This window comes from Poeciliopsis prolifica, unplaced genomic scaffold (assembly GCF_027474105.1).
Source record: "Poeciliopsis prolifica strain line A6 unplaced genomic scaffold, Auburn_PproV2 SCAFFOLD203, whole genome shotgun sequence".
In the NCBI taxonomy this organism is placed as follows: Eukaryota; Metazoa; Chordata; class Actinopteri; order Cyprinodontiformes; family Poeciliidae; genus Poeciliopsis; species Poeciliopsis prolifica.
In genome coordinates this window covers 57848-69637 of record NW_026562578.1, presented here as the reverse complement: position 1 = coordinate 69637, position 11790 = coordinate 57848, and the positions used below count along the sequence as shown (strand labels likewise).

The 11790-nt window shown below is 40.0% G+C and overlaps 2 protein-coding genes and 1 long non-coding RNA gene across 3 annotated transcripts; all 3 read right to left on the bottom strand.

Annotated features, from left to right (window-relative positions):
* Positions 1 to 1997: 1997 nt before the first annotated feature.
* Positions 1998 to 6291, bottom strand: LOC129356870 (cadherin-2-like). The gene is made up of 6 exons (XM_055026410.1): positions 6145 to 6291; positions 5350 to 5495; positions 4774 to 4940; positions 4580 to 4678; positions 3705 to 3800; positions 1998 to 2985 (listed from the first exon to the last, which is right to left on the bottom strand). Exons 2-5 carry the CDS (start codon positions 5483 to 5485, stop codon positions 3735 to 3737), a joined length of 468 nt encoding a protein of 155 aa, XP_054882385.1. The 5' UTR covers positions 5486 to 5495; positions 6145 to 6291; the 3' UTR covers positions 1998 to 2985; positions 3705 to 3734.
* A 1454-nt stretch (positions 6292 to 7745) lies between these two features.
* LOC129356872 (B-cadherin-like) lies at positions 7746 to 9984 on the bottom strand. Its single transcript, XM_055026411.1, has 4 exons — positions 9972 to 9984; positions 9730 to 9885; positions 8857 to 9001; positions 7746 to 7832 (listed from the first exon to the last, which is right to left on the bottom strand). The coding sequence occupies exons 2-4, from the start codon at positions 9796 to 9798 to the stop codon at positions 7753 to 7755; spliced, it is 294 nt and encodes a 97-aa protein (XP_054882386.1). The 5' UTR covers positions 9799 to 9885; positions 9972 to 9984; the 3' UTR covers positions 7746 to 7752.
* An 8-nt stretch (positions 9985 to 9992) lies between these two features.
* Positions 9993 to 11042, bottom strand: LOC129356876 (uncharacterized). Its single transcript, XR_008605465.1, has 3 exons — positions 10908 to 11042; positions 10622 to 10716; positions 9993 to 10068 (listed from the first exon to the last, which is right to left on the bottom strand). It is a non-coding gene; the product is annotated as an uncharacterized LOC129356876 (long non-coding RNA).
* Between the last annotated feature and the right edge of the window lie 748 nt (positions 11043 to 11790).

The window sequence follows — 11790 nt, the reverse complement described above, 5'->3', positions numbered from 1 at the left end:
TACACAAAGTAGGCCTAAAGACATACTGTTTGGTTCAACATTATTCATATGTCTGGTAGATTGAAGAAGAAAGCAATTTATACTTTTGCCAACATGTTTCCTCTGACTCAGAGTGATACCAGTGTTTTGGAGCCGTCCGACCAGAGTGACGAAAACGAAAGAAAGGATTATATGTGAATTACTGGAGGCAGTATCAAATTCAACCTGCAGCCAACTTAAGGAAGAAATGAGTGAAAAACTCCATCTACTCCAAACTTTAGCTTTAGCAGCAGAAACGTGCAGAAATCCTCGTCCCCATCAGTGTCTTTAATCGGTGTGAATTATACGGATGTGCTACTCAGGTTTGATCTGCTTGGAATCATTGTTTTGTTTCTGTCAACCATAACTCTTTTATCTTTGACCTCCAACAATCCCTAATCCTCAGTGCTGTGCAGCACAGACAGGCATCCGAAACTCACATGTCCTCAGTGAAAAAGGCAACTGTTGCAATGCGGCTTGTTTGATGTGTTTCTAATCAAGACATTAACCTGCCCAGGCCTGTAGAATATGAGACAGACTTCTCCAAAGTTTTTTACGTTTTTCGTTTTTTTTTTTTTTTTTTAGCATTTTATGGCTGATTTATTCATCAGACTCATGGCCCACATAGACATAAAAAGATCAGAGATAATGATACACAACAACAACACATGAAAACCCTTATGGTGTGGCCTTTAAGGTCCAACATTTGGACTGAAGTGCTTTGTGAAACTAAATTTCACAAAGCACATTATCTTAATGGATCACTTGAGGACTTGAAGACTGAATGTTTTGGTATTTGAACTTAAAGAAAAACGGTCAAGCTTGCTCATCATGACAGAGTCTGCATAATAGAAGAAAAATTAATCTGCGTTCAGCAAAAACTAACTAACTAATGAACAAACTAACTAATGAACACACATGATATGTTCATCATGTGCTTTACTCCAGGATTTTAGTGCTGTTGGTTTTTGTACAACAGTCAGTTTAAGAGTTGGTCCTGTAGATTCTTTGAGTCTGACTGCAGCGCTGCTGCAGGAGATTTAGCTTTGGATTTAACTCAAAGCAACAAAGCAGAACCCGGATAAACCAGGCAGGCAGGTCGCGACTCGCAGAAACACATTTTCGGGAAAACAACAGAGTCTGAGTCACCAGTTACTGGGTAACTTTGTGTGACCACGTGTGACTGGACATTCGCAAACCAGTAAAACCAGCTCCAACAAAAGGTCTGTTGAAGGTGTGTTGAAAACAGACTTTAGATCTGCAAATCAAGTACAGCAGGCTTCATCTCCATCTGCTGGACAAGCACAGATGTGACGATGTCAGGTCCTACGGTGAACCAGGTTCTTCCTCATGTGTGTCTTTGTCTGCCAACGACACCCAGAGGGTTTAGTAGACAAAAATAAAATTTTAGATGAATCTAATTAACCTTCGTGTGATCCTAACATCCTGTTTACTCCCCCAGTCCTATGGGTCAGAAATGGCCCGCCCTAACAAAAGCCCCAAAATAAAGCAAATTCAATAATAAGTTACAGTATTTTATTAGAATTACAATAAGTGAGTTTGACCTCATTTTATGAGTGTGCTAATATTTTTATTTTAAATTGTTTTTTTTCTATCCTATAGAGAGATAAGAGATTGCTAAAAATGTATTACTTCATCAAAAACATTTTTATATTAGTTAGATTTTTCCCCCCCAGGTGGACAGAGAAGTTCTCTAAATTTTCCATTGTGAGTTGTGGCTACAACAAACAATGAAACCATTTCAATCTTTACCCGACTTTCTAAGTGATATGCCCAGCAAGTTGTTTTAGCCCATTAACTCAAAATTTATTGCCGAATTTGATCAATCTTTTAAAACGTATTGAGACATGCGACACTTGTTCAGAATTAAGTTGAAACAAAACAGACCAAAATTTTATTTGCATTTAAAGACTCAAGTTTGAGTCATGAAACGGCCCCAGTAAACAATGACACATAGAAACAGCAAACAGACAGTTTATTTCCAAAGCAGGTTTTACAAAAGTATGAAGCATAAGATAAAACAAAAAAGAAAAACTTGCAAAGACAAACGACATATAGACATTTGAAAATACCTTTATCTCCCACAGCAATATTCAATAAATTAGAATATTGGTTCGTATGCGGCTTGTTTCTCAGATTAAAAGTGGATTTTAAAATTAACAACCGTTTTTTTTATACAACATTTTTATATTGAAAATATTTTTATTGGTCTGATGTTGGGTTATAATTTTAAATGTTATGTTTTCATCAGCTGGATGCAGAAAATGATCTAAATCAACAGAAATAAAGGCTTGAAAATGTCAGTCTGTGTGGAAATAATAATGTGTTTGACAAAATGAAATGCATAAACTTTTCAGTAATATTCTACTTTAGTGAACATGCCTGTGCTTATGTTGACCCCTCATGATGCTCAATGCTAATCACCAACACTTAAATCTGGAATATGGGAGAACATTAGAAATATTAGATGTCTAATAACAACATTCTAAATGTACATTTACAGAATGCTCCTTTAAAAGTTTTTGAAGAACAGTCAAAGGTTTATTAGAGACATAAATGGATCAGATTACATATCACACAGTATTATTCATGACAAATTAATGGAGGACCCTATAAGTCATACAGGTACATCACCATATGTTCCTCTATATAGACAATGTGGAGGAACAAATAGAAGCTATAAACCTTTACCTGATACCAACAGCTGCAGAAAAAAAATCACATTCTTGTTTCACTTTCAGGGAAATGAAAATCTGCAAAGATGCCTGAGAGATGGTTCAACTAAGAATAAATGGAGAGAAGCAAAGATTCCTCTTAAGCACACTTTTCACACAAACACACATTTTCATGTCAGGTCTCCTCCGCAGCAGAAAAGCTCCTCATATAGGAAGATCTCACTTCTGTTCAATGACTGAACTCAGAGCTGACTGGCAGCTGGAGCTTCATCTACAGAGACAAGAGAGACAAATTTACACAAGTGAAATGCAATGAAGTGAACAGAGGGCCCACATTACATCTCACAAGTCCTCCCACAGACCATCATCATAATGTAATCATCATAATGTATTCGCTGACAGACAGGGACTCTTGAACCTTTCAATGTATCCACGCCTTCATCCTCTGCGATGGTCAACCATGTCACAGGGACAGTGAGGATGTCGTAGCTGATCCAGCAATACAGAGATGGATCCAGGTTAAACTAATACAGCCATCAGGCCGTCAATGGCCTAATGCAAGTCCAACATATTCATGGATCCTTTTCTGATCCTTTTCTGTTGGTTGTTTGGACTCGACATATTCGATGTAGGTGTTCAAACCTACATCGAATATGTAGGTTTGAACATATGAAGTGTAAGGATATGAAATAGATCTTGACTCTGAAGCAGTCAACTCAATACAAGATGCTACAAAACAAGGACATGTCATCATGTCCTCCACCACCAGGCTTGACTTTCAGCTGCAGGTGTTTATGGGTCAGTATCAGGACCATTTCCCTCATCTCTATCTGGTCTCACTTGTCCAAAGAATATTGTTCCAGAAGTTCTGTGCTTAAATCAGACTCAGTTTTTGTCACGCTGCCGTTTTTTAGGAGAAGAGACTTTCTCAATCCAACACTGCATTTCAGCATCAAACTCTCAGACATGAAATACTGGACTTCCTTTTACCTGAGTGAGCTGTAATGGGTGAGCTCCTTTTCAGTTCTCCATGACAGAAAAACGCTTCTTCCTCCTCTTTGCTCCGCCAGCCTGAGTCATGGACGCCTATGGATTAGAAGGAGTGGATTGGATTGGATGATCCATTTGTGAATGTCATGTTTCCTGCTATCTGAGCTGCTCTTTCACAAAGCATGGGAATCAGGGAATATCTTCCCTGAATATCTTCCCTGATTCCCATGTCATCAGGGAAGATATTCTCAGGTTGTTGCTTTGGTAGTTTGATTTCATTCTAGTTTTGTTATTATTTTGTGTTACTTTCACATTTCAGTTAGATCTGTGTTGTTCTTGTTTCCCTTTACTTCAGTCCTTCTTAGTGTTTCTAGCTATGTTTATTCCTTATACTTTTTCTTTTCACTCTCATTTCTTCATGTCTCTTTAGTCAAGTTATCCTGTAGTGTTAGATTCATTTCCTATTTCCCTGTCTGCTCTCCCTCACCCCCAGTGTCACATCTCTCTCTCTCCCTCCTCAGCCTGCCTCCTTCTCCCTTCACTCACACCTGCAATCAACCTCGTGGTTCCTGTCTGAAATTTGCCTCTCAACCCAATTTAAGCCCATCACTGGTGATGGGCCATCTGAAGCCAGGCTTCAAGGAGTGTACCATGTCAGATGAAGCCCTGCTTCGACGCTTGTGTCAGGTAACGTGACTAGCAACAGGTGATGCCTCACATTGCATGGGTCACGTGACTGTTTCATTTTGTGTGTCGGTTTTCAAAAATAAAAGCGTGATGAGCCGTGATGGGCCAGAGGACTGAAATTGAGAAGCAGTGACGTAGCCAGAATAAAAAAAAGTCAGTCATGCAGTCAATAACTGGGTTGTACTCACAGAGTTTGCTGTCACGGTCAGAGTTACTTTAACTTGCGCAAATAAAGTGGCGCCAGCAGAGTTTTCCGCTTTGACCATCAGAGTGAACTGAGGGTGTTTCTGTTGGAGGAGACAGGAGTGAGGCCATCAGAGCAGCTGCAACACTGAGCACAGGCTGATCATTTCAGCTGGGAAGCTCGGTTTTTAAGGAGTACCTCTCTATTCAGTCCATCAGCACTCAGAGTGATGGCTCCAGAAACCGGGTTGATGGTAAACATGGAGGGTTCCGCTGGTTCCTGGCTCATGATGCTATAGCGAATCTCTGAGTTTTCAGTATTTGGCTCATCAGCATCTGTGGCCTCCACTTTAATCACCTCGAAACCTGAAGAAAGGAAACGAAGAGAAGGCATTGTGTTGCAGTGCTCAACGTTAGCAAATCAGAAATATATCTGCTCACAGTGCAGTGTCCATCAATCATAACATTTTCTTTTCTTTTGTGAGAATCATGACAAAGATGTTATGATGCATTGTGGGAGCAGAAATGCTTGAATTTTCTTCCAAAATAATAAATCCCAAAAAGGAATTATTCTTGCAATATTAGCATTGGTAGCTATAACCTGGTGCAGCACATCTCTCCTTCAGTGAGATGTGCTGTATTTTCCCATTTTAAATCAAAAATTAATTCAAAGTCACTGGCTATGATGTTGCTATCCCAACAGATAACAGCAGAAGACATTTCTCCTTTCCTACTTTCTCTTTGTTTCAGTCATTGAACCCTGCTGTCAGCGTACCTATGGGTGAGGCTTCAGGCACTTCTCCCTCGTAGGTGACTTTATTAAAAAACAGGTGAGTTGTCGTTCTGGTCGGCAACTTTGACCACAGCCTGCATCTGTCCGACTGTCGCCCCTCCATCCTCTGCCACAGCATTTACCTGCAACTGCACAAACCGACTGGAATGCAGTGTCTCATTTTCAGCGTCAAAGTAAACGCGATAAGAAACACTTCATGGCTGCACCAATCAAACTTTATTTAGAGAGCATTTTTCATACAGTCAGGCGTATTGCAGAGGTTGGAAAAACTAAATGAAAGGCATGGAAACACCAGAGATGCCATTTTTAATCACCTCATATTAAGGATTTTCATTTCACTCACATAGACTTGTGATGCAACATGCCTATTATCACAATCACAGAGGCCGGATCACGAACAGCCAATTGTTAAGCACTCTGTGCCTTTAAATGACTCTGAAACTGTTTGGATGCTTAAGATCGTACAGGGACGTCAAAGTCAAGTCAGTGATTTTGTTAAAAAAAAACAAAAAAAAAAAACATGCAGGGTAAAATCAGTCTGCATCATCCTGTTTTGAGACTTGGATGACATTTGCTGACTGATTACATTTTGTTTGTTAATTTAACATTTTAAAATAACTTTATAATTGTTCCTCCATATTAATATGTCCTCAGTTGTTTTATTGAAGAATTGACAGGGTTGAACACTGACCACCAAACACACACTGACCTACTGGTAGACAGCAGGGAGTTGAAAAATGTTACATGACAGCAGAATGAAGGTACAGAACATCTTACTGTGTACTTGTCCTGGTTCTCTCTGTCCAGTCCCTGTGTCACATACAGATTGCCAGTGTCTCTGTCCATGGTAAAGAGACCAACAGGAGGCTGATCTGCTCCCGGACCAGTGATGCTGTAAAGGATCTTCTGTGTTTCATCATCAATTAAAGCGTAGCTGGTGCAAATGATACAGGGACCAATAAGCTGACAGCAATGCTAGTTATTAGGCTATAATTATAAATATATTACAGAATATTAGTTTAAAACATCTAATGCGAGAACTGTGTGTTCACCTGACAACTGAGCTCTGTTCTTTATTGCAGGACGTTTTTCATCACAATGGTACAGACACGCATGCGCCTTTGCATGTTTTTCAAAACATATTTTCGATGACACAGATGCACAGTATAAAGGAGGTGTAGAGAAGTTACCTTAGCCACCCGTAAAGGGAAGGTCCGATTCTGTTTCTCAGGAACTGTAATGTCAGAAAACAGCCAGCCAGCCTGGAGCACAAAGCCTTCAGTGACAGCCACAGGTTCCATGTCCGTTCTTCAATGCTTGCTGCGTCGTACTCACAGGGAAGAAGAACCATCGGTTATAGTTAGGATGACTTTGGCTCTCCAGTCAGGCCAGGCCTCTCATGTCAGCACCCACTGTGAGTGTGTACTGCGGGTGTTTCTGTGACGACAGATGCAGCGACTTGTTTACAATCTCACTGGCACAAAAAGCTAACAGACTGCACAGAAATGCAGGATTGTGCAATTCTTACAATGAGCTTCCTAACAGATGCTTTCTAAACTGCATCAGAATGTAAAAAAACAATTACGGTTCTAATGGAAAAGTGCAACTAATCACAGAAGAAGTCACCGAGTGGGAAGAGTGGTTGGTGTGGGGGTCTATTTGATCAGTACCAATACGACAGATAAATGGAGCTAAACAGGAGAATCCTGTCAGAAAAAACCTGATGGATGCTGTGAAAGGCCTGAGCCAGCAGATTCCAGCCTGGTGTGATTCAGTCCACTAAGTATTGACTCAGCTGAAAATATGACACAGTTGTCAGTTTTGATGAAAACATGTGAAAACCATCTGATAAATGACGTCCACTTCCACTGTTGCCATGACTGTGTGCTGTGACTTCCACAGTGATGCACTGCGTTGTGTTAGTTCTGTCCCACAAAACCCAATTAAAAACACAAGTTTGAGGTTGTGATGCCACGAAATGTGAAAACATGAGTGCGAACATGGGGCATCTTATGGGTCTGATTGATTGACATTAATTCATACATCTATTTAATTCATACATTCATTCTTTACATTCATTGCATTCATTTTTTTTTTTTTTTTTTACAAATTCTTAGATTTATAAGCAGCAGGAATAAAGACAACAGCAGATGTATATGACATTGTGCATCTCCCTGTTGTACATTTTATATTCCTTAAAGTAGACTGCACAAGAGTTTTTATCAAGGAAAGCGATAGCTTGCTGGAGCTTTACATTACAAAAGTGGTTGTGTTGTTTTTGTTAGACGTCACCTCTCTGTCCAGACCCCGCAGCGTCGACTGTGATAAGCCCAGTAGTCGAGTTGATTGCGAACATGGAAGGATTTGGTTCTTCGGGTTCTTGTCTTATAATGCGATAGCAGACATCGGTTTGTCCGAATTGCCCTCATCAGCATCTGTGGCCTGAACCGTCATCACCTCAAAACCTGAAGGTAAGAGTCACAGAAAAGAAATGAAACACAAAACCCTCTGGAGGAGAAGAAAAAACACCAAATCTGAGATGAAGTGCAGAGACTTAAATATGTTGCAAATCTGGTTCACAGATTCAGATCCGTGAATCTGAACATTTCACAGATTCAGTACAACCTTCTGTGTCTGTTGTACCTGCTTTCCTGGTTATGAATGTGACAACAAATTGCCAGGAACACGGTGAGTTTGACTGTGACTTGCAGTCTATCAGACTCCATTTACCAGTTTCATCTGCAGCTGCAGTTACGACCAAATTGCTACTTGAGCCTGGCCATGCCACGTTACCAACAGGTTTGGTAGTTGTTCCAAACTTGGACTGGCGATCACCTCTCGCCTGAAACGTTTGCTGGAGACAGACACCAGCATGACCCACCAGGACAAGGGTGTTAGAAATGGATGGATGGATACTTTGATATATTTGCACAGGTGTATTTCTATGAAATTATTTGTGTATTCCAGCATCCAGGATTAGCTGAGATGTTGCTGCATTAGAGCCTCAGGTCACTGCAAACAACCTGCATGGAGATCAGGTCTGTCAGGGCATATACTGTCCCTGGTCAAATTTTGTTTGCAAGTTATTGCAATAAACAACAATATTGTTGTTTTGAGGCCAATTTTAAGTAACATAATGATAATGGAAGAACGCATTCTCAAAGATGAATAAACTTTCAATTGCAATGGACATTTAAACCCTGGAACTCAAAAACATTTTTGATATACAACATAAATAAAATAACAGAAACAACAATAAAATCAATTATATTTCCCTTCAAAATAAACGGCTAGTTTTAGACAAATTAGAAGATTTTTGTCGTCCAATTTTTGGTAGAAAAGAGAAAAACAGTAAATGATGCAAAAGGAAATTATTTATCTCTTTTAATTTATTATATGATTAATTGCTTATTGAGTATCGTGACAGGCTTAACAGAAAAGTGTCCAGTGTGCTTGTTCTTCAAGCTCACATCAGGTTGACAGGAGTACCTTTAGGTGAGGACTGAGGCACTTCTCCCTGGAAGGTGTCTCTGCTGAAAACTGGTTTGTTGTCATTCTGATCGATGACATTCACAATTATTTCAATGGTCTCAGATGCTTCAGCTTGTCCTTCTTCCACTGCAAGTGCTTCTAACTGCAGAGACACAATTACGTTTACAATATTTACCCCATTTCACCAGGAGACTGTTAGTAACTTTCATGCTGGGTGGTTTGAAATAATTGCATAAAACCTGTTCTGCAAAGAAATGTACAGTTAGTATTTTTTTCATCAACTTTTTGTCAAAATAGCTGGAAAGCTCCTGCTGGCTGGCAGCAGCGTTCCTGAGATTTATGTTGTGAAACTTTGATGAAACACTCAGAGATTTCTCTTGGAAGTGAGGTTGGACTGTGACGCTTCTTCGGCAGACAATGCAGCTCCAGACTCTAGAGCTGCTGCTGACAGCCACATGTTGTAGCGTTGCTTACACAGATGTGTTGGTGAGCAATTTGTACACTGTTTTCTCAAATAGTGTGACTCTTAATTCACTTCCTCCTTGTGGGGGTGGAACTAGCTCACCTCACGAGGGCCGTTGCTCAACATGGGAGTTTATGAAACGCTTCCATTTGCTTTTCCCTGCTTCATTTAACGCTTTCTATCCAAGGTATTTAATCAGTGTTCCTGCAAGACAATCATCTCCTTGGGCAAACCGAACATTTTTAATAACTTTATAATTGTTCCTCCATATTAATATGTCCTCAGATGTTTTATTGAAAAATTGACAGGGTTGAACACTGACCACTAAACACACACTGACCTCTGGTAGACAGCAGGGAGTTGAAAAATGTTACATGACAGCAGAATGAAGTATCAGAACATCTTACTCTGTACTTGTCCTGGTTCTCTCTGTCCAGTGCCTGTGTTACATACAGATTGCCAGTGTCTCTGTCCATGGTAAAGAGACCAACAGGAGGCTGATCTGCTCCCGGACCACGGAGGCTGTAAACGATTTTCGCCACTTTACTTTTGTCAGAGTAGACCTGCAAAGCACCATCAGTTAAAGCACTGTGTGTTTCTTGGCAAAGCTCTTTTAGTTCAGAAACATTTACGGTCATCTGCCTCTCACCTGGGCAAAGTACAGGGAAACGGCCTCTGCTATTCTCAGGAACACTGATGGGAGGAATAATCCAGCTTCTCTTCCGTCTCCTTTTTCCTTCTTCAGACTTTGAGAAAAACAGAACGGCATAGAAAGAAACAGAACTTAAAGAGCTGCCACATCTTTAGTCCGGTCTCCTCTGTTCCCACACTGTTGTCTCTCCATGTCAGTGTGTGTAAAGATGGAAAAGGTAAACACAGAGTTTTTATTTCTACTACTCAACCACCTCCATTTCTTCTCCAACGATGCAAATACTGTTTGCATGGCTGGAGTGTCTTTTTTGGTCAAACGTTCTTTTGAAACCTAAAACCATCTCCTGTCAATCTGTTTCCTTTCAATCTTGACTTTCAAATACTGTATTGATGGGACGTTCAGGACAAAACACACAAGTTGATGGTACAATCATAAAAGCACCACATAGACCTGAGTGCCACAAGCCACTTGTATGGGACTGTTATTATGCTAAGAAAATTACATTGTTGCAAGTTGTGAAAATTCAGAAAGTTGAACACAGCTACATGAAAACGAGACAGCTGGTCAGTAAAAAACCTTGTCCAACGACAAAGTTTTGATGAGCCACAGAAAAACAAGTTCAATTTAGTTCTTCTAGTTGAACTTACAGACAGAGGTAACAGATTTGGTACATTTTCTCTGAAGAAGAATGATGAATCTTTGGATCTGCATTCCTCCTGCTCCTCCCTCCTCCTTGGGCAGCCTAATAAAATACAAAGTGATGCTAATTACTGCTTTATCATATTTTGGTTATTTAAGCAGATTCCGCTTTTCTGTTTTTCTTTTTACAGCTTGCTGCAACTTTATCTCTCACTCGTAACGCCAACAATAAGACATTGACTGATATGTTTTGTCCTGTATGCATTTTGTAGAAGGTTTGCAGGTTGTACTTACAGGGAGCTCCGTGTCAGGAGTTACAGAGATCATTACTTTCATTAATGCAGAAAGTCCCTCCCCGTTCATGTCTGCTGCTTCCACCTCCAGGGTATACTCGGGGTATTTCTGTCGGGATATTCAGGCTCATATTTTAATTTATTTCAAATGAAATTACAGGAAAGAGCTCCTTTAAAAGAAATCCTAAAGATTTACGGCATCGTTTGATAAGTTTAAACCAAACTCAATTTTGTCAAATTTGAATTAGCTCTCAGCGATTACATGTAGGAGCTCAATAATAAAATGTCATGCTGTCATATATATCAAATATTATCTGTAGAAACCAATTTGTCACAATAAATTGGTCCATTACAAAGGCAAAAACAGTTTGTGTTTGTTCAATACATTAGCAGTTTATTTATCTCTCCTACTAAGCTACACAACTTATTTCAGAATTATGATAATATCAACATGTTTAACAGTTCACCTGTCTGTCCGGCCAGCAGCACTGACTGTGATGGCTCCAGTCTTTGGGTGTATGACAAACATGGATGGATTTGTTGCTGAGGTTCCTGGCTCACAATGCGATAACGGATGTCTGAGTTGGGACTGTGTGGCTCATCAGCATCTGTTGCCATAACCTTCACCACCTCAGAGCCTGAAGAGAAGCATCACATAGAAGGAAATGAAATGCATTCCTGGGAAGCTGGCTGCAATTTTTAACTTCTAGTAGGCCTGAAAGAACGACTCCCTCCATTTAATGAGGTCACAAACCTCTCATTCATTTAATCAGGGTTGGAGAGTAACTTCTAATGTTTCTTTACCCAGCGTCTCTCCAGCTCAATCTGGAGGAGCCGAGCTTTTTCTCAGATTAGACAGTCAGTCAAATGACATGTAATCACTA